The sequence below is a fragment of the Sarcophilus harrisii genome, chromosome 3 (assembly GCF_902635505.1).
Source record: "Sarcophilus harrisii chromosome 3, mSarHar1.11, whole genome shotgun sequence".
NCBI lineage: Eukaryota > Metazoa > Chordata > Mammalia > Dasyuromorphia > Dasyuridae > Sarcophilus > Sarcophilus harrisii.
In genome coordinates, this window is record NC_045428.1 from 546,096,842 (window position 1) to 546,118,594 (window position 21,753).

General features: G+C 46.0%; 1 protein-coding gene across 1 annotated transcript in view; it reads right to left on the reverse strand.

Annotated features, from left to right (window-relative positions):
* The window catches only part of ADGRB2 (adhesion G protein-coupled receptor B2), a 60,621-nt gene that overhangs the window by 22,092 nt on the left and 16,776 nt on the right, over window positions 1–21,753 (reverse strand). Inside the window, 2 exon segments of the mRNA XM_031961518.1 lie at window positions 916–1,080; window positions 1,965–2,048. Of these exon segments, the coding sequence (XP_031817378.1) occupies window positions 916–1,080; window positions 1,965–2,048 (249 nt within the window).

Below are 21,753 nucleotides of genomic sequence, written 5' to 3' on the forward strand. Positions count from 1 at the left end.
CCCAAGCTCATATAGGCCTTAAGTGGCAAGGCTGGGGTTTGAATTTAGGTGAAATGGGAAAACCCTATGTCCTTTGTAGTCACCGTGTCCTGCGCCAAAGCCCAAAGATACCAGGGTCAGAAGCTATTTCCCCCAACAGATAGCTGGGGCCAATCCAAAGTCGGGGGCTGGCGAAGGAGCTACATGTGTGGAGGGTACAGGACGGAGAGGAGCCCATTGGAGACATACAGGAGGACAAGGACACGCACACAGACAGGGGCCTTCCTACAGACCCCAAGGCCATCCGCAGGGCCCCCCTGTCCCCAGCCCTTTGCAAGGATCCAGTGCTCCTAGCACACAGCTAGCCGGGCCTAGTCCTAGGAAGCCCGCCTGGAAGGGGACTTCCCTCTTCCCCCCTAAACCTTGAAGACAAGAGAACACCGTGTGTCCTTGCCTGCACAAAGAACCAGAAGCTGACCTTCGGTCTGGTAACCTGCTGAGTAAAGCTGGTGCGAGGTCATTCCCCGAGCATGGGGAAATCGGCCCTAGCATTGGGTGTGGGGACATCCCTACTGGCCTGGTCCTCCCCTGACCATCGCAGGTCTCAGGCCTGGAGAACAACCTTTCACTTCCCAGAACGGAGGCCTGAGAGGCCCGCTTGTCCAAGGTTGCCACATCACCCGGGTGATAAGTAACAGGCAGGTCTGATTCTAATCCAGTCTCCTTTCCACACTACCAGTGCCTCTCCCCATCCTACCACAGGATAGCCCCTCAAATGAGGGGCCAGCAGGTCTCCACTTAGAGACCCTCCCCTTTCCCAGAGAACATCCCCTCTCCACTAGAGAAGCCCTGGCGGCTGGGTGGGGGGCAGTGCCCCTCCCTTGGTGACCCAGTGTTCTGGTGTATTTAGGGGATGGGCGGCCCCAAGGGCCGTACCTGGACAGGTGTCCGTGTTGTTGCAGGTCCGAGTCTCCCGCAGTGGCCCACTACACAACGTCCCATACGGGGAGGAGACGCAGGAGCGAGTCCGAACCTGAAGGCCCTGCCCACACGTCAGAGAGCACACGCTCCACTGAGACCACTCCTCAGCTGCTGGGTCTCCTAGGAGAAAGGGACATGGCGAGTCGGGGTGCAGCAGAACGAGAGATGTCACCCAGGGCAGGCCCACCAGGCTGCTCTGCAAGGGCCACTCTGCACTGAGACCGGGGGGTCACCAGGTTGTTTTGAACAGTGGGGACAGGGTCAATGAGCTGCTCTAATCTGTGACTGTGGGGCTACTGAGCTGCTCTGAGCAGAGATTCTGGGGTCCTAGGCAGCCTTGAGCAGAGAGACTCCAGGGTCCCAGGCAGGTCTGAGCAGACTCCAGGGTCCCAGGCAGTCCTGAGCAGACAGTAGGGTCACCAGACTGTTCTATAATGTGACTATAAAGTCATCAGAGTCATCAAAACTCTACTGCATGGAAACCAAATAGCCCCATACAGAGAAGGCATGAACTGGCTGGGGATAATCTAGGGTTGGTTACTGAGACCCTGAGCTGACCCTTCTGTTCTCAAAGGATTGTTTGCAGTGTCTGGCAACAGCAAGACTCCAGATATAGGGGCTTAGCCCAATTGCAGGCCTCGGGCTCCCCTCTTCCTTCCTGTGGCCAGACCTTTCTTCCCACCAGCTGCATAGATACTATCCCTGGACCTCAAACTCGCTCCAGCTGCACCCCTTACTGGTCCGCAGCCCTAGCAGACTCAGCATGGAGGAAAGATCCCTCCCCAGTGAAAGTCCCCATTCTCAGAATGTCCCCAGACTCCTCTTGCTCCAATCCCTCTGTTCTCCCCAAAGGGCTGGGGAGAAGGAAAGCCCTAGCACAGGCTGCAGACACATAGAAACAAGCACAACCCCCCCCCCCAACATGCTAAGCACACGCCCTGATGCACTAATAAGCACATGGGCTGACACATCACAGGCCGGCAGACTCAGACAGACTTGGTTACCTGTCTGCGCCATGTACACTCCGGGCTCGTCTGCTGACCTGGGCCACTGGGTTTTCACCTTCGGCTCTTCTTCCGGCTCCTCACCTGCAACATGGAGATGCCCTCAGCTGGGGCAGGAGATGGGGGCCAAGGGAGAAGAGAAATCCCCTCTCCTCCCTCCCCCATCCTCTCAAATGTGGAGCCATCCACAGGGTCTCCAGAGAACATGCAAAACCCACGATTAAGACAGTCTGGAAAGGAAAGGCTGGAACCAAGGGAGATTTAAAGTAAAAAAAACAAAACAAAACAAAAAAAATGGCCACATTATAAAGGATCCTAGAACACAGGCTGTCAGAGCTGGGAGGGCCCTTAGAACACAGGATGTCAGGGTTAGGAGGAGCCTTAGAATACAATGAGTACAGAATTAGTGGTGGAAACTTTCTTAGGAGTTCTAGATTCAAGTTCGATCACTGTCTTTCACTGTGTCCTTGGACACTAGAATCTGTTTTTAGTTTCCTCATTTGTAATAGGTTCTCTCTAGTCTAGGAGCCTTTTCCTTGAAAGATACTGTCTCTAGGGCATGGCATTCTATCCTGGGAAAGTTTCCACCACCAACTTGGAACTCATTGATTGAGCCAACCCTTTAGCTCAGCTGTGGAAACCTTGATGATCCCGACCCCTCTCCCCGCTCACACCCAGTGGTTTAACCTGGCTCCCTGAAAGAGCCCTCAGCTGCCCAGCAGTTCCCTCCACCTTCCTCAGACACTTCAGTGTTGGTAGGAAAAGTCTATTTTCTGTGCTCTCTCACTGTAATGAATAATGTCCATCTATAGTACCCAGGCTGTGGGCCAAGGGGAAAGATGGCCACTGTCTGCAAAGGTCATCTCAAAGGTAGGGAATCTCCTACTCTTAAACCCTAAGAAGCCAGAGATTCTGGGCCCCAGACCAAGGACAAAGTCCCCAACCACACAGCTTTACAAAATGGTGGAGATGAAAGGCAGAGGATTGGTAACGAAAAATCTATGTTATTTTGGTCAAGCAAGACTCCCTGAACCAGTTTCCTCATCTGAAAAAGGGGTGGTTTTGTATGGGTACAGGCATTAGCGCGAATTAGCTTTTCCAGCTCTATGACCTTCTGGTCCCACATTGACTCTGGTATGTGACCCTAGCAAGACTCTTGCCCCCTCTGAGCCTCGAAGGTTTGGTAGAAAGAAACAACTAGAAATCTAAACAATTCTGTGGAAGCGGTGGGGATGAAGAGGGCTGGATTTAGAATGAGAGATCCAGGCTTTCCCAGTAAAGTGATTTTGGGCAAGTCCCTCAATTCTCTAAGCCTCAGTTCCCTTAATCTGTCAAAATGAAGTGATTGGACTAGAGAGATTTCCCAGCCCTAAATCTGTGACCTTCAAAGAGCAGTTTGTGCTTTTGGTATATCCGAGGGCAGCCAGCTTTAAATTCTCAGCGGTTTTATATCTCGAAAATGAATTGTCTGGATGTAAGAAACTATTAATAATGAAGATTAAACTTAAAAATGTTTCAGTCATGCTTCTTTCCTCCCGAGAGGTGGTTATTTAATGTTTGCATATCATCGGCAGTAGGGATAGGGACACACACATGGACACACACACACACACACACTTCATCTTTGTTCACTTACCACCCATTGTGCCTAGTACATATCTGGATTGTTTTTCTCCCTGGAGGCAATCCAGGGTCACATAGCTAGTATCTAAGCCAGGATTTGAACTGAAGTTTATCCTGACTCCAGGCCCAGTGCTCTATCCACTGTATCACCTAGCTAGCCCTTATCTATTTTTCAAAGCAAGTGCTGCTCCTACAGGAAGTCTTCCCAGATTTCTCCCACATTCCTCATCCCAATTTTTCTGAGTCTCTTCTGATTCTTTCAAGTTGCTCAAAGGCAGACCCACAGAATTAAATGCAGCATTTTAGAATCCCAGGGTCCCAGATTTGAAAGATTTCTCAAAGGGCTTAGGAGTCCAAGTCATATGTGAATTGGGCATCTGAGTGGCACAGTGGATAGAGTCAGGAAGACTCCTCTTCAGACACTTCTTAGTTATGTGACCCTGGGCAAGTCACTTAACCTTGTTTGTCTCAGTTTCCTTATCTGTAAAATGAGTTGGAGAGGGAAATAGTAAAGCCATTACAGTCGCCTTGCCAAGACCCCCAAATGGGGTCAGAGAGTCAGGAACAACTGTTAAAAAAAAAAAAAGACTGAACACAGATATATGTGAATTAAATACCCTCTATACAAGATGCTATCAAAAGCAAAAAAGTCCCTGGCTGAAAGAAGCTTACAGACTCCCAGTGTTGAAGGAAAACCCCATGAACATGGACAAATAAATACGAAACAAAGAACAACAACAAAAAAAAAAAGATTGAACTCTGAACCTGTGATTTGATGGGCATAGGAAACTCCCAGGAAATACAAGCATTCATACTTTCTTTGAAGCCTTTTCTAGTCTCGGAACAATAGTTCTCAAACTTTTTGGTCTCAGGATCTCTTTATTGTCTTAAAAATTGGACCCCAGAAAATTTTTGTTTTGGTGAGTTCTATTTGTCATTATTCACTGCACTTGAAACTCAATAATAACTCGATATTCAAATATTCAAATTCAATCATCATAATCCATTACATGCAAACATAAATAATATTTTATAACTTTTCCAAAACAAAATCAGTGGGAAGAGTATTGTTGTTTTATACATTTTTGCAAATCTCTTCAATGTCTAGCTTAAGAAAAGACAACTGTATTCTCTTATCTACTTCTGAAATTAGACTATTGAATTAGGTTGTTTTGACTTTGAAATATTATGAAAAAAACCCAGCCTCACACAGATAAGTAGTTGGAAAGAGAGGAAGGAGTATTTTATTAGGCAAATAGCATCTTAATATCATGAAAATAATAATATGATGTATAATAATAAATACATAGCAGGATAATAACTTTTTACCTCATGAACTCCTTTCAAGAGTTTTGAGAGTTTCCCCAAAGTTCATGGACTCCACTTGGAGAACCAGGCTCTTAGAAGGTTTTCTAGAAACCAGATTCTTAAACTGTGAGTCACCACCCCATCTGGGATCTTGTAACTGAATGTGGGACTGCAAAATTATGATTTATTATCAGCAAATAAGCATTTCTAGACCTGGGGTCACATAAAAATTTCTCAGGCCAAAAGGAGTCATGAGTGTAAAAAGCTCAAGACCCTCTGTTCCAGAGCACTTATTGATTTGTCCGGGATCACACAGCGAGTATGTGCAAGAGACTGGACTGAATCTCCCCTTCCTAGCTTCTAGGTCTGTGAGTCTCTCATCCCCTATATTACACTGCCCCTCTGTTTATGCAAGTTTTATCTACAAAATATACTAAGTGAATAAAAAATAATTTGGGTTGGTGAGGAGGGGAACCGGGGTCAGGATGGTTTGTCTTCTTCTGCACAGCTGCTAACTGATTCTTTTTTTTTCCCCTGAGGCAGTTGGGGTTAAGTGACTTGCCCAGGGTCACACAGCTAAGAAATGTTAAGTGTCTGAGTTCAGATTTGAATCCAGGTCCTCCTGACTTCAGGGCTGGTGCTCTATCCACCAAACCGATTATTAAAACACAAATCTGACCATGTCACTCTCCTCCTCAAGAAGCTTCAGTGGCTCCTTATTGCCTCTATGTTAAAATGCAAATGCCTGAGGGAGCCTGAAAGGATCCTCAGAATTGTAGGAAGTAGATGGGAAGAGGATTCCATTCCAAGCAACTAAGCAATGAGCAGCAGGTGCTTTATAAATGCTGATTGTTTCATTGGGCACCTACTCTGTGCCCTATGCGTGCTAGAAAGTATGGATACAATAAACAGAACCATCCTTAGACTAAGGAGTTTACAGTGTATCAAGGAGAAAACATTAACATTATATAAGCAGATACGAAATAGATACTAAATAACCATTGAGCAATTTGAAGGAATATCCCATATGAGGAAAAGCAAAAACAATTTGTTTGGACTATAGATACATATAAGGGAAGTCAAGGCTGGAAAACTGGGTTGGAGCAGGCTGTGAAAGGTTTTAAATTATCATCCAGGGGAGTTTACATTGGATCCTAGAGGTAATAGGGAGCCACTGAGTTTAATGAACAAGGCAATGACATAGTCAGATCTGCATAAGGGTGTGCTGGAGGCAGTTCTGACCTGCTTAGGAGAACTATTATTAAATTTCACTATGAGGGGGCAGCTAGGGGGTACAGTGCATAGAGAATTAACCCTAAAATCAGGAGGACCTGGTTTCAAATATGAACTGATATTTGACATTTACTAGCTGTATGATCCTGGGCAAGTCACTTAACCCCTATTGCCACCCTACCCCAGAAAAAATTCAATGTGAATATTTATTCATGCCCAAGAATTGGCTAGCTCTACAAATCAGGATTTGATTTATTGTTTTGTTAATTGCCTAGACTTAAAAAAGTGATGGAAAAAAGGTTAATGTAGATTAAACTTAAAAGTGAGTCATACATACATTCTTTTTCCCCTGCCCAAGAGTTGGTTGTAAAACATTTATCAGCACAACCTGTGCCTGACAGAATTTCCATCATTTCGTATTGCCCAGAAACACGCTGCCATATTCATAGACCGTAATTTTTTTTAGCCATTCCCCAATAGGACATCCTCTTAATTTCCCGTTTTGGGCTACCACAAAAAGAGTTTCTATAAATATTTTTGTATATTTAGATCCTTTTTCTCTTTCTTTGCTTACTTTCACGTGATGGAGGAAAATCATTTTGGCAGCTATACGGAAGATGGATTGTGCTAATTAGGAGACAATTGCAATAGCCCAGGAGAGAAAGGTGATGTGGGCCAAGGGTGGTGGCTGTGTGAATGAAGAGACAGAGAGAAATACAAGAGATGTTGTGAAGGAACAAGTTTTGACAATGGATTGGATGCGTAAGGTGAATGAAAGTGGATGGCTGTGGCCAGAAAATTACCCAGTTGGCCGTGCACAATCTTTCACTCAGTGATAGCACTGGTAGGCTGTGAATAGTGTCCTATGGGGGAATGGCTGAACAGACTGCGTGTGAATGCAGCCATGAGATAGGATGAGATGGTCAACTTCAGAAGGTGGAAAGAGACTTTTCTAAACAGATACAGAGTGAAGTGAGCAGCAGTAGGAGAGCATTTTACTCAATGATAACACCATTATAAGGAAAAACAACTTTGAAAGATGCTAGAACTTTGAGCAATGCAATAACAAAACCAAGAGTTCGAATGGATAAATAATCACCCCCTGATTAACTTAAAATATAGAAAGTGACATTTTTTTCCAAATACAGCTAAATTGGATTGGTTTTACCATAATATATAGATAAACACAAAAAGATGTGGGGAGCTTTGGGCTTTTTAAAGATTTATTTAATGGGAAGGAGATATGGAAAGGACAAACTAATAAAAAATAAACATAAATATAAATACAAAAAATAAAAATAAAGAGAAAGAGTAAGTAGCTAAAGATGACAACAAGATCATAAATGTGAAAACTGGAAGGATGCCTGGAGGCTAGGAAGACAGTCTGAAAAGACATGGAAGTAGGGAATGTAATCTCAAATAAAGAGAACACCAAATAGGTCAGTTACACTTGAATGTGGAATGAGTGAGGGAAAATAATATGAATTAAGTCCATCAAGATAGGTTAGAGCCAGACTGTTAAGGTTTTAAATACTAAAGAGAGACATTTGCATTTTTAATATAGAGGCAATAGGGAGCCACTGAAACTTCTAGAGGAGGGGAGCAACATGGTCTGATTTGTATTTTAAGAATCAGTTTGGCAGCTGTGCAGAAGATGGATTAGAACATGGGGCCTTTACTTGGAGTTCATGAATTTGTTCCTGTTCAAAATTTTATTAGCTATTTCAATATAATTGATTTACTGTGAAGGCCTAGGTGCTGTGTTATGCATTTAAAAACATTATTCTGGGAAGGGATCCACGGATTTCAAGACTGCCAAAGGGGTCTGGTAGGTAAGCACAAAAAAAGGTTGAGGACACCTGAATTAGAGAAAGAAAAGACTTCTTATTCTTCCTTGATAACCTACAACAATGGGAAACTCATTCCTCCCTGAAGCAACCTATTCCACTTTTGGCCAGTTCTATTAATGATGACGTTTTTTTTTTTTCCTTTTCTTTTTTTCTTTTCTTTCTGAGAGTAAGCTGCAATCTGAACCTTTCCTCTCCACCCTCTGGGGTTTTGGAAGAACCAGCCTCCTCTCTGGCCTGGCAGCTCTTTGAATATCTGAAGAAGGATTTCCTGTTCTGCCTTTTCCATCCCTTCTAAGTCTTTTTTGTCTCCAGTCTTTTAAACTCAAGAGCTAAGTCCTGTGGCACCTCATGAGGGACACTTCCCCTCCAGACTGGCACTGCCACTCCCATCACTCATTGCATCTGATTCTCGCAAAGCTCTGGAGGTTTGAGACACCCTCTCTGGCTACCTGAAGCTCAAACATCTTAACCTATCACTTCCTCAGCTTACTCATGAGCTCCTCCTTCCCCCACCCCCTACCTCAGCCACATACAGAGATGCTCCTACCCACAAGTATTCCCATCCCTGTTCATGAACTTTGATCACAATCTATGGACCTTCCACTTCTCCCTCTACCTTGCAGCCCCTAATCCTGCTCTTCATCCTCCTCTCAGCCCTTCCCCCATCCTTCCACCCTCTCTGTTCCTTCCCAGGCCATCACACCTGCACTCACTTCTCCTTCCACCATCTTGACCCTTTGATGAGCCGGTTTAACTCTTGTCCCCGTTCTCTTTACCCTATTAAAGATCTGGCCTTTCTAAGGATCTCAGGTTTGACTCCTTCCCACCATCCGCAGTTTTTGTTCCTACTTACATGCTGCTGGAGATGGAGAAAATCATGAAATCAAGCTGATTGGGTCCACTACAATTTATATTACATAACCTCAACTGGGCCCTCAGGCGATCCTTCTAACACCTCCCTAATTAACTCACTCTCCCACTCTCCACAGCAGCTCCACCAAACCTTTTCATCCCTTCTCAAACCTCTCAAGCTTCTTCCTCCCCCCACCTTCTCGCCTGAGAACCTTGCCTCATACTGTACAGAAAAAAAAAAATTGAGGCCATTTGTCGAGAGCTCCATCCTCCCCCCTTCCCTTTCTCCCATGTCTCAGATGCTTTCTGCCACCGTTGCTTCCTTCATCTCTGTCTCCCATGAAGAGATGGCCTTTCTCTTACCAAAGCAAATCCCTCTCTGTGTGATCCCATTCCAGCCCATCTTCTCCAGCTGATTGTCCCCTCTGTCATCCCTACTCTCTCACCAATGTTACCTGGCTCCTTCCAAGCGGCCTGAAATATACCCATATTTCTCCCAATCCTTAAAAGCTCTCACTTGCTCTGCCCATCCCTGTTAGCTACCGGATGATATTCTATCCATCACACAGCTAAACTCCTCCAGAAGGCCATCTGCAGTAGGTGTCTCTACTTCCCCCTCTTCACCTTGTTCTTAACGCTTTGCTGTCTGGCTTCCAACCTCATTATCCCACTGAAACTGCTTTCTCCAAATGAGCAGTGCTTCCTTAATTGCCCGATCCAATGACCTTTTCTCAATCCTACTCCTTCTCAACTCTTCTGCAGCCTCTGTCACTGTCCATCCATCACCTTTTCTCCCTGAGACCCCCTTCTCTCTAGGTTATTGTGACACTTCCCTCCCTGGCTGTCCTCCTGTCTGTCTGGGTGCTCCTTCCCCGTTTCTTTTGCTAGATATTCTTCCAGGTCATCTCTGCTAACTGTGAGTGTCCTTCAAGGCCCTGTCCTAGGTCCTTTTCTTTTCTCCATCTCTATGATTTCTCTATGACTTCATCAGCTCCTGTGGGTTCAACTATCTTTATGTAGATTATTCTTAAACTCCAGACCCAGCTCTAACCTTTCTTCCAGCCTCCCGTCTCACATCTTCAGCCGCTTATTGAACATCTACATCTTAAACTTGACACATCCAAAGGTGAACTCATTTTCTTCTCCCCAGAACCCTTCTTGCTAACTTCCCTATTACTGTATGGGGTACCTCCATCCTCTCAGTCACCCTGACCCCACTGAAGTGTCTTCCTTGACTCCTGTCTCTCTCAGCTCCTCCCCCATATCCAATCAATTGTCAAGTCCTGTCATTTTTCCCTTTGTAACATCTCTCATCTACGCCCCCTTTTTTCCTCTGACAGGGCTGCCAGCCTAGAGCAGGCCCTCACCCCTCCCCAGACCCAGCTTCTCTTGCTAGCCTGCTGATGAGTTTGTCTGCCTCCAGTTTCTCTTCATTTCAATCCATCCTCCATTCAGCTTTTGAATTGATCTTAACAATCCCATCTGTCCACGTCATCCCCAAATTCAATAAACTCCAGTGGCTTCCTCTCACCTCCGGGATCAAATAGAAAATCCTCTGTTTGGCTTTTTAAAGTCCTTTATTACCCAGTCTCTTCCTCTCTCTGAAGCTCCCTTCTACCATGCATTCTGTGGGGCAGTGAGAGGGCCTTCCTTGCCTTTCCTTGCACACACTATCCCATCTCTCGACTGAGGGTTCTCATAGATTCTCCCCATGCCCGAGGAGCTTCCTAGCTTCCCCACCTTCTATAAGAAGCCTGGCCCAGTCCCCCTTAATTAGAGCGCCTTCCTTCTGAGATGATTCCCAATTTATCTTGTTTATATCCAGTTTGCACGTTGGATCTCCCATTAGACTATAAGCGCCTAGAGGGCAGAACCTGCTAGTTTTCTTTCTTAGTATCCTCAGCACTAGCACGGTGTCTGACACCCAGAAAGCATTTAGTAAATGTTATTTGACTGACAACAACTTTGTGAGGGAGGCAGGGAAGAGATTATAATCCCAATTTACAGATGAAAAAACCCAGATGAAGGAGCCCCGTTCTTTGGATTCCTGGAGTTTCAGGGCCCAGGGATCTCCTGTTAAGAATCTAATACATCACACTGCTTCTCTAAAGCTAAATCGGGCACTATTATGCAGCCAGCTGAGAATCCACCTAATAGGATCATCATCCACATTCTGGGAGATTTTGTCAAATGCTTAATGCAGTCAAGATATACTAAGCCTATGACATTTCCTTGAAGGGCTAACCTATTATCTCCATCTCCCCAAATAAATAAGGGCGTCTGGACATGATTTGTTCTTGGTAAATAAACATTAGTTTGTGAGGATCGCCGTGTTCTTTTCTAAATGTCCATAACCACCTGTTTGAGGATTGGATCTCGTCCTTCTGCCGAAGACCAAGTTTATTTGGCTCAATTTTCTGGAATGCCCCCTTTTCTCCCTTGGCTGAGAAAGACGACATTTACCCGTCTCGTCTTCCGCCACCCTTGCCGTTTTCCACTGTTTCCCTGAGATTACAGATAGTGGGTGTGAGATCACATCAGCGAATTCCTTCAGCAACCTGGGACACAATTTGTCTGGGTCTGGAGGCGCGAACTCATTTAGAACAGTTAAATGCTCCCTTCCTATCTCATCACGAATCTCAGGCTGCAGTTCCCTCTGAATGATGTTTGTTCTCTCCTTTTCCGTCTGAAAGCTGTTCTCCTTGTTGGGAAAACAGAAACAAAATGTGAGTAGAATAGTTCAGCTTGTTCTCCTTAGCGGGCTCGTATTACTTAGTCACAGGGCAGCAAGTTGGCTAAGTGGATAGAGTGCCAGACAGGTGTCAGGAAAACCTGCGTTCAAATCCAGCTTTGGACACTAACTAGCAGTATGACCCTGGATAAGTCACCTAAGCCCATCTACCTCAGTTTCCTCATCTGTACAACACACTGGAGAAGGAAGTGGAAAACTGCTGCAATATCTTTGCCAAGAAAGACCCAGACGGGATCAGATATGACTGAAAAATGCCTGAACAGCAACTCTACCCACCCCAAAACAATAGGTCAAGCTGTTCCCTGGCTTGTGTTGCCTTCTGTGTGTGATGGAGAAAGCCAGGAGGAATCTCATGCCGAGTTCATTCAATGCTTCTTTCTACTACAGTAAATTCTGATTATATACAAGATATCATGTTAAAACAGGGATAGATAATCAGTGCATAGAATATATAATTTTCTATGATATATAATAAATAAAAAACAAGCACTTATTAAGTCCCTACTATAGGCCAGGCATTTTTAAAGAGGATATAAGGAAAAGCAAAAAGAGCTCCTGGCCTCAAGGAGCTTACATTTTAACAGAGGTACACACGCAGCTGTGCAAAAGCTTCCATTCTATAGGAGTCGGGGGCGGGGAAGTGTTCATAAGAGAGCAGTGACGGGAAGTAGCCAGGGTCACTGGGCTTCTGCTGGTGGATCTTACAAGGCTGGAGGAAATTCGTGCCTTCAGCCCATTTTCTGCCCAGCCTTGGGCAATGATAAAACAAAGCAAGTGCCAGGGACAGGAAGAGCAGCTCTTCTGTGTTGGCAGCCAGGCTATCCCATATCCTTTCCCTTTGAAGGTTGAAATCAAATGGGATAAAACTCACTGGGACGAAAATGAGAAAGACACAGTTTATCTGACAACCTCTCCTTCTGAAAAGTAGCTCAAACCCTGGGGATCCTGGGGATAACCCTCCATCTCTCTCACAGTCCAGTGTGGGCTCTAGGACCCCCAGACCTTTTATGGATGGCCCCAGAGCCCTACATTTCCAAAAGACAATCCCAGGGAAAATCACGGGGCCTACCTTCTCCCTCTGGGGCCTCCTAGACCAGGGATATTTCCAAGAGATGGCTCTGATTGCCTCAACCTTCAATGGGATGCCCAAGCCCTGATATCCCTTAAGTGTGGCCCTGAGCCCATATGCCCCACTAGGGATGGCCATGGGAGGGACCCTTCTAGGGAATTCTGAAGTTCCATATTTTAGAAACCTATCGCTGATATGCCACGGGGTCTCTGGTCTGATCCTGGGCTCCCACTACTTCCCCCATTCCTTTAGCTGTTAAATGGGCTACCCAAGGGGCTCCCATTGAACAGTCACCCCCTGCCTGCAACACTGGTTTTCACAAAGGCTCCTGGTCATTCAGTCTATCAATCCTTTGGGCATGAGAAGCCAGAGAAACCATTATGATGACTCAATCTCTCTGGGCTTCCAGAACCTGGCTGGACCAGCCTGTTTCCTAGATCTATAACCTAGCCCCAGGCCAAACTCTCTGAGCCATATGTCACCAAAACACCTCTCATCCTCTCATCCCTAATCCTGAACTGCAAGCTGCTCCTTCCCCTTCCAGACCCCCTTCTTCTTCTTCCTCCTCCTCCTCCTCTTCCTTCTTTTCCTCCTTCCAACCTAACAGAGCGCCTGCGTAGGAAGGATTTTATTTACAAGAGAAGAATAAAGTTATAATTTACAGCTATAACAAGGGACAAGCCTACTCAGAGTGTGATGAAATAATCTGCCCAATGCAATAGCAGGAGAGCTCGCTCACTTACCAAACCTGCCTAGAAACCCATTTCCCAGGCCCTCCTGCAAGGTCCTGCCACGTGGCCAACTCAGTGTGAGTCAACAGCATGAAGCAGCAGACAGAACTGCAAGCGTGACCTTGGGCTGTTCACACAAGCATAGCAGCTACACCAAGGAAGGTGAGGATCCCATTGTCAAGCAAGTCAAAAAGCGTTTATTAATACCTACTATGTGCTAGGGATACAAAGAGAAGTTTAAAAAAACAAAAACAAAACCCTGTCCCTGCTCTCAAGGAGATCACAATATAAGGAGAAAGACAAGAGGAAAACAACTATATTGTTCAGATGTTTTTCAGTCATTTTCACTGTTCTTGACTCTACTTAGGGTTTTCTTGGCAAAGACACAGGAGTAGTTTTCCATTTCCTTCTTCAGCTTTTTTTTTACAGATGAGGAAACTGCGGCAGACAGGGTTAATTAAGCACCTTGCCCAGGGTCACACAGCCAATAAGTGTCTGAGGCTGGATTTGAATTCATGACAATGAGTCTTCCAAATTCTTAGCACTGTACTCCATCCACTACACCACCTGCCTGACCCATAGCTATGCACAAACATGATATCAGCAGGATAGACTGGACAGTACAAAGACAACAAGTTAAGGAGGACTGGGAAAGGCTTTTTATAGATGGTGGAATTTTAGTTGGGACTTGGGGGAAGCCAAGGAAGCTAGGAGAGAAGAGACGAGAAGGGCAAGTCCCAGGCATGGAGGGGAGAGTCAGGGCATGGAGGGGAGAGTCAAAGCCTGGAGAGAGGAGATGGAACATCAGGTTCTAGCCATAGCAGGGAGGCCCATGTCAATGGACCTTAGAGTACAAAAGTGGGAATGAGATGTAAAAAGACTGGAAAGTCCAAAGCAATCCCAACAAACTTTGGATAGAAAATGGCATATGCATCCAGGGAAAAAAAGCTATGGAGATTAAATGTAAACCAACATATGCTATGTTCACGTTTTTTGTTTTTTGTTTTTTCTCTCCTGTAGTTTTTCTTTTTGTTCTGATTTTTGCCTCCTAACATGATTCATAAAGCAATGTGTATTTTTAAAAATTAAGTTAAAGTTTGAAAAAACTGAAAAGGCAGGAAGGGACAGTTTGTTATGAAGGGCTTTAAAAGCCAATCAGAGAGGGAACAGCTAAGTGGTGCAGTGGATAGAGCACCAGCCTTGAAGTCAGGAGGAGCCGAGTTCAAATCTGACCTCAGACACTTAATACATACTAGCTGTGAGACCCTGAGCATGTCCCTTAACCCCAATTGAATGCCCCCCCCCAAAAAAACAAAAAAGTCAACTAGAGAATTTTATATTTAAGTTTGGAGGTCATAAGAAGCGTTGGCATTGATTGGCTAATAATAAATGATAGTCAATAATTAATAAATGATTACTGATTGAACAGGAGAGTGATGTAGTTGGAGCTGGGCTTTAGGAAGATCATTATGGCAGCTGAAAGCAGGATGGGTCCATCAGTCAACAAGTATTTATTAAATCTCTACTGTATGCTAGGTGTGTGGATGTGAAGAAAGACAAAAACAGTTTCTGCCCTCAAGGTGCTTGATTCACTCAGCAAAGACCAAATGAATGAACTGGGAATGTTTAAGCTGGAGGAAAGAAAGCTCAGTGGAGAGATTAAGATCTCAGAAATCATCTGGTCGAATCTTCTTGTTTTATAGATGAGGAAAATAAGGCTGGGAGAGGGAAAGTAATTTGCTTAAAGTCACACAGATGACTAATAGAGAGGAAATTTTCACCTGGGTCCTCTGAAACCAAAGCCATCATCCTTTCCATAATTGATGTCTTCAAGTTTCTATAGAAGAGGGACCAACGCTTGCCCTTGGCTCCGAGGGCAGCCTGTGGAACAATGGGAGGCAGTGTGGTCCAGTGGAAAGAACACTGGCTTTAGGGTCTGGGGCCCCACTTTCACGTGCAATCTGGCATTTTCCTGCCTGGAGATGGGAGGAGCACTTGGCTTCTCTGGCTTCCTCTTCCTCATCTATAAAGTGGAGAAGGGGCACTAAAGGGCCCCTGAGGTGCCTCTCAAGTCTAGATCTAGAAAAATTGAATTGAACTGAATTGAAAATTCAGCTCAGGCTGTACCTTTTGCCTATATTTCATACATACCTATACAGGAATATGATACACTGTAGGCAGACTCCCACCTCAAACCCTTATTAGCTATTGGGGTTTAATCCTGGGCAAATCACTTAACTGTTTTCTGCCTCAGTTTCCTAAATTGTGTAATGAATTTTGTGAGGATGAAATTAAATAATATTGATAAAAAGTGCCTAGCACATAGTAGGTGCTTTATAAACACTAGCTATTATTATTACCGTTCCTTTCTTCTTCCCTCCCTTCCTTCTGGACTAAGCCTGCATTCTGAGGTCAATAGACTGGCTTAGAGTAGAAATTTAGAGACATCCAGGCTGGGACTTATTATACTTCTAATGACCTCACCTTGGCATTTTATTTCTGAATTAGTATATTTTTATTGCCCTCAAAGACAAACCCTAGAAAATCGGCTGTAGTCATCGGTCATAACTAAAGATGGGGATGGAAGGGACAGCGAGAGTAAAGGCCAGACTCAGGTATCCAGTGAGGATGACAGGGGACAGAGAAGAAAGAAGTTAATTAAGGATCGGGGTGGCAGTGCTCCAAGTCCAGGGACCAAGCGAGCTCAGGGGGCTCCCAGCAGGCCTAGAAAGTCGGGAGAATTGAAAGCTCTGAAGTCAAAGTTCTCTTGGAACAATTCCAAGGAGGAGCTAAAACAGGGGGAAGATGACCCAGTTTAATGAGGCTTAAAGTCCTAGCCTGGATCCTTTGAAACCTTTCTGGAAGGTTTTTCCTCTTTGCTAAATTGATGGCCCATTGCTGTCTGTGCTCTCTACCACCCCTTCCCAGACTCCTGAGGTCCCCAAATCTCCTATGGCTCTCCTGGCCTGAGTGAGAAATGAAATCCTGTCTTCCTCTAGTCCCAGTGGGACAAGATCAGAGAGGGGTAAATGAGAGAATGTCTCTCCACATTTGCAAACGTGACTGCCATAAGCTGGGGCCTTATCTTGCTCTGAATTTCCCAGAAAAGCCATTTTTTTAAATTAACCCAGCTGCCTTTCCTTGGGGGATGAAAGGTTTTTATTCTTGGTGCTTAAACCAGAAGACCCAGGGACCCCAGATGCAATGTGCTATGAGAAGGGCTGCCAAGGGCAACACTGGCACCTTAATCATAGAATCATAGAATATCAGAGCATGGAAGGACATAGAAGAACATCTGGTCCTCTCCCCTCATTTCACAGATTTGTTTTTGTTTTGTTTATATTTCTGACTTATATGTTCTTTATTAAATTCGAGATATGAATAAATTCATCTCAACAAGTGTCCACTATGTGCCAAGCACTGGAGATACACCTTCTGCCTTCAAGGACTATATTCCACAGTATGGGATTGATATAATTTAGTTCCTTTAAAATACATTCTTTCTGAATCTCCCTGTAAATAGATCATAGAAAATGAACTTTTTTAGTATAGAGCATGCAAAGATAGTAGGGACAACAGAAAGAGGAACCTCATGGAAGAGCATTCTGAGATTCCCTTATGGTAATGTCAGCAGCAGAAAGGAAAGCTGGTAATAAGGATTGGCTCCAGGAAGGTCTCTGAGATTAGGAGCTAAGGGGTCTTGGGAGAAAGGAAAATCGGGAAGAGATCTGAGCAGCCTTTGATAGAAGGGAATGGTCAAATCATTAATAATTAAAGAAATGGAAATTAAATCAACTCTGAATTTCCACCTTCTATCTCTCTGACTGTCAAAGATGACAAAAATGAAAATAACACTTAGTGGACAAACTGTAAGAAAAAGGAACACTGATACATTGTCAGTGGAGCTGTTGTTGAGCTTCTGGAAAGCAGTTAATGAAAAAAAACAATAATAGCATTTATGTAATGTTTTAAGGTTTGTAAAGTGCTTTATAAATATTTTATTTCATTTTATCCAATTTGGAACTATCCCTCTCCAAACTAAAGGTAAAAACACTAAATTGTGCATACTCTTTGACCCAGGGATACTACTCACCTTGCTATTATTTATAGCAACTCTTTTGGTAATAAAAAATTGGAGACCAAGACTGCCCATCTATTGGGAAATAATGAAACAAATTATGGTACATGGACATAATGGAATGCTACTGAATGCACCATTAGAAATGATGAAATTGATAGTTTCTGAGAAAACTAGGAAGATCTGTATGAACTGATACAGAGTGAAATGAGCAGAATTAAGAGAACAATTTACATGATAACAGCATAAAGAAAAATACCTTTGAAAGGCAAAAGAACCCTAGGGGATCAATGCAGTAATAAATCATAATTTCAAAATAACCAAGGTTGAGTTACATCACCTACCTCCTGTCTCTGAAGCAATGGACTCAAGATCAAAAGTGACACATACATTTTTTGGACATGGTCAGTATTAGAATCTATTTTACTTTATCTATGCATAATTATTATGATGGTTTTCTTTCTTTTATTCAAGGAGAAAAGGAGATTAGAAGAAAAAAATGAGTGTTTGTTAATTGAAAAAAAATTTTAAGAAATAATTTAAAAGTAAGGAAAGATAAAAGTCCAGGAGTCAAAGACAAGAGTCTCTGGGTCAATGGCAGAAAAGAGCTGGAATCCCAGAGGAGCTAACCTAGGTAAGCAAAGCCTCAAATCCATATCAGGATCTCAGGCTGAAAAGTGCCGGCTTTTCCAAAACTTTTCCCATGTCATTATTCTTCTTCCATGTCTCGTCTCATAAGATCCCTGCTAGGGGAGGCAGACCAATATTATTATCCCCATTTTACAAGGGGGTTTAGAGAGGGGAAGGCATCTGCCCACGGTCAAAGAGCTGGTGGCAGAAATGGCTAAGATTTCAGCTTCTAAACTATGAGTTTCATTTTCGGGTATCTTCTGCCTGGTGCTATAGAGGAAAGAGCATCAGTGTTGAAATTTGGGAGAACAGGGTTCAAGGCGCAGCAAGAAGACTATATTAAATGAGATAATATTTATAAAGCATATAATACAGTAGCTAGAACATAGTTGATACTTAATAAATGCTCATTTCTTTTCCCACTTCTCCTACACAACAAAGCCATTAAATTCCTCCCCAGAATTCAGAGAATCTTTTGTTGTTGGGATTTTTTTATTGTTTTTTGGAAGCGATCAGGGTTAAGTGAGTTGCCCGAATCACACAAGAATCTCAAAGAATCTGGTACAACCATGAAGAGAAATATAAGCTTCGGCTCCTATTCCTTTGGCAGAAAAACAAAAGAAGTAACTCCCAGAAAATTCTGGGAGAGAGGATGAGCAAAGGTAAAGTAACTGCATTTAGGTTCAAAAAATCAATTGCAAAGGTAAAGTAACTACATTTAGGTTCAAAAAATCTATTGCACAAGTACGGAATGAGGATCCAAGGACATCTGAAAAAAGGTCTCAGCTGACCCACCAGCTCCATATGGAACAGTGTGGTGCAGTTGCTAAATTTAAAATATATATAACATGATCTTGGACTATATTAATAGAAGTCTAATGTCTAGGCAAGAAAAAGAGTGAACAGTCACACTGTCCCATCATGTCAGCTGTGACGTTATTTGCTGTTGGAGGGCAGGTAAGTCCCTTAGCCTAAATTGCTGTTTTCATTTATAGGATGGAAATCATGCTTGCCACACCCTTTGCAGAGGACGGGTGTGGGGGGAGTGTTACTCTCTCCTTCCTGTACCCAGCTGCTCCAGCCAAACCGAATGACTCACGGTTCCCCAAATTTGGCCCGCTCTCCCCCACTGCCAAGCCCTCATTCTCCCTGTTCCTAGAATGCTCTCCCTTCTCATTTTAGTCCATGCAGATGCTCTCTATCATCGTCCACAAAGCCCTTTCCTATCTTCTCTCCTCAAAGTGGTCCAGGCGGGGTCTTTCCCCCCTCCTCTGCCTAGGCGGCTAATGCCAGCAAGAAACACGGGGGAAGGGGGAGGGGAAAGGCAGACTGTGAACGAGAAGGTGGAGGCGGTGCTCTCCTGCCCGGGGCACCGGGTGCCACCGTCTCAGATTTTTCACAGCTGGCACCAGACGCCAATTCCCAGTAACTAAAGGTCAGAAGGCAAAAACCATGGGATCTGCTCCTTCCCAGGGAATGGGTCCCCAGTTGGGACTGCCAGCTTCCTGCTGCCGCTGTCAGGGCTGGACCTGCCTCCCCACATGTCCCTCTGGCTGTTCTGGGGCCCAAGAAAACGTCCCACCCAGAGCGCCCAAGCCTGCACAGGATGCTGCCTCCACCCCCTCCTCCTTCCCGTTCCCTCCTCACCCCGTACCCCCCCCCCCACTTAACAGATTGCAGCAGCAAGATGGTACAAATTTATAGCTCAACTCACCAAAAATAACAAGAGATCTATCAAAAGCAGTTTGCGTGAAATTAACAGGCACCCAGACCCTCTTGTCAAGCTTGGGCTCGGCGCTGAGGCGGGCCCGGGCACCGATGCCCCCTCTCCCCCACCTGCTTCCCATCCCTCTCCCCCACTCTTCAAGTCCCCCGCCCTGCCCCCCTTCCTCTGCCGCTGCTGCTTTCCATGCCATTTCTCTTCTCCCTGCCAGTTCTCTCCTCCCTTCCCTCTGGCTTCCCAGCTCCTCCCTCCAGCCTCGTCCCTGCCTGCCCCAGCATAGACCATTCAGTGCAGCCTCGGGATGCTTGACGGGGCGGCTGGAAGCCCAGAGAGACCTCACCTAGCAGGGCGGCTGGAGACCTCAGGAGGTCCTCGCCTGGCAGGGCGGTTGGGAACCCAGAGAATCCTTGCCCGGCAGAGGAGCTGGGGGTCCCGGGAGCCCTCACCCGGCAGGGCGGCTGGGAGATGCCAGAGCTCTGCCAGGAGGGGCAGTTGGGATGAGCCCTAGCCTGCCACCACTGGCCAGTTTGGGGGCAGCTCTGGGTTAGGGTAACAAGGACCACCGAATCTGCCAGACTCTTCCCACAGGCCAGCTCCGTGACTGGCACCAGGCAGTAGCTTGGACCCTCTGAGCCTCAGTTTCCAAAAGGGACATGTGTCATCTGGGGGGCAGGGCTGGGGATCCAATCTTTACGGTCCCTTTTCCAGCCCCAGCTCCTCCAATCCCTGTGACCAGACTCCCAGCTGCCTTTCCCAGGCATCTACCGGCCAGAGCATCAGGAGATGGAGCCATTCCCAGGAGCTGCCTCCAAGACAGTTGGTACTGGAGTAAGTGCATCCATCTCACACACACACAGGCACACACACACACACACACACACACACACACACACACACTCAGCTATCACAGTAAAGGGTCTCCCATGTATGTGCCACTGACTCCCAGCCCCCTTCTCAGCTCTGGAGGTCCCGGAAATCCTGCTCCTTTTCCCTCCTCTCCTCCACCTCTCCTGGCAGATAGGACCTTGCCCCCTGCTCCAGAGCCCCAGGTGACCCAGGGGGGACACCAGCGCGCTGGAGGTCGGAGGAAAGGATCAGGGTCTCTCTCTCCCCCCGCTTCCTCCCAGCTCCCGGGCCAAGCATAGGAAATTGGAATTGGCTCTCCGCTGCCCGCCCGCCTTCTCTCTCCCATCCCCACGTATTCCTGATCGCAATCTGTCCGCTGCAAAATGCCAGCCCGTCTCCCTGCTGCCGATACAGCCATCCAGCTGGCCTGGCCCAGAGGGGTGGGGGAAGGGGTGGGGGGAGGCCAAACGCTTGGCACAAGTGGCAACGCCCTCTCGGCACAGGCCCCTCTGGGCCCTGGCGGTGGCCCCAGCCCCAGAGACACTCCCTGCCTCGGAGAACAAACCACGCTGAGAACCCGCTCTCGCTACTAATTGGCACTAATCTGCCCGATGATGAGCCTGGGCAGCGCCGGAGGTAGCAGAAGGGAAGGCTGCCTCCCTGCGCCCACGGGCCTCGGTGTGCCACAGCGACTGGCGTGCCCCCCCTGGAGCCCACAGCCGCCGCGGGCCCCTCTCCCTGCGCCCACTCACGATAATAGCCACCTGCACTTCTCCCAGAGCTCTCCCTCCTGGGCACCGGTCTCTCAGAAGTGCCAGTGGATGAAGGATGATTTGTAGCAGGCCCGGGCGAGGGGATGCCAAAGGCAGGGAGAATTATCCCCACCGTGCCACAAGATATACAGCCTCATGATTTTAACTGTCAGAGATGATTGGCAGGTGAAAGATCTGATTAGCATCAGGTCTCCTCGCCTGGCCGGGGGTCCTAGCCTTGAAGCTGTAGCCTCACATATGCATCCCTCAAAGCCCCCGTGCCGACCGCCTTTGGCTCTCCGGAGCAGGGGAGTTCCAGGGTGCTCTGTTCCCTCAGCAGAC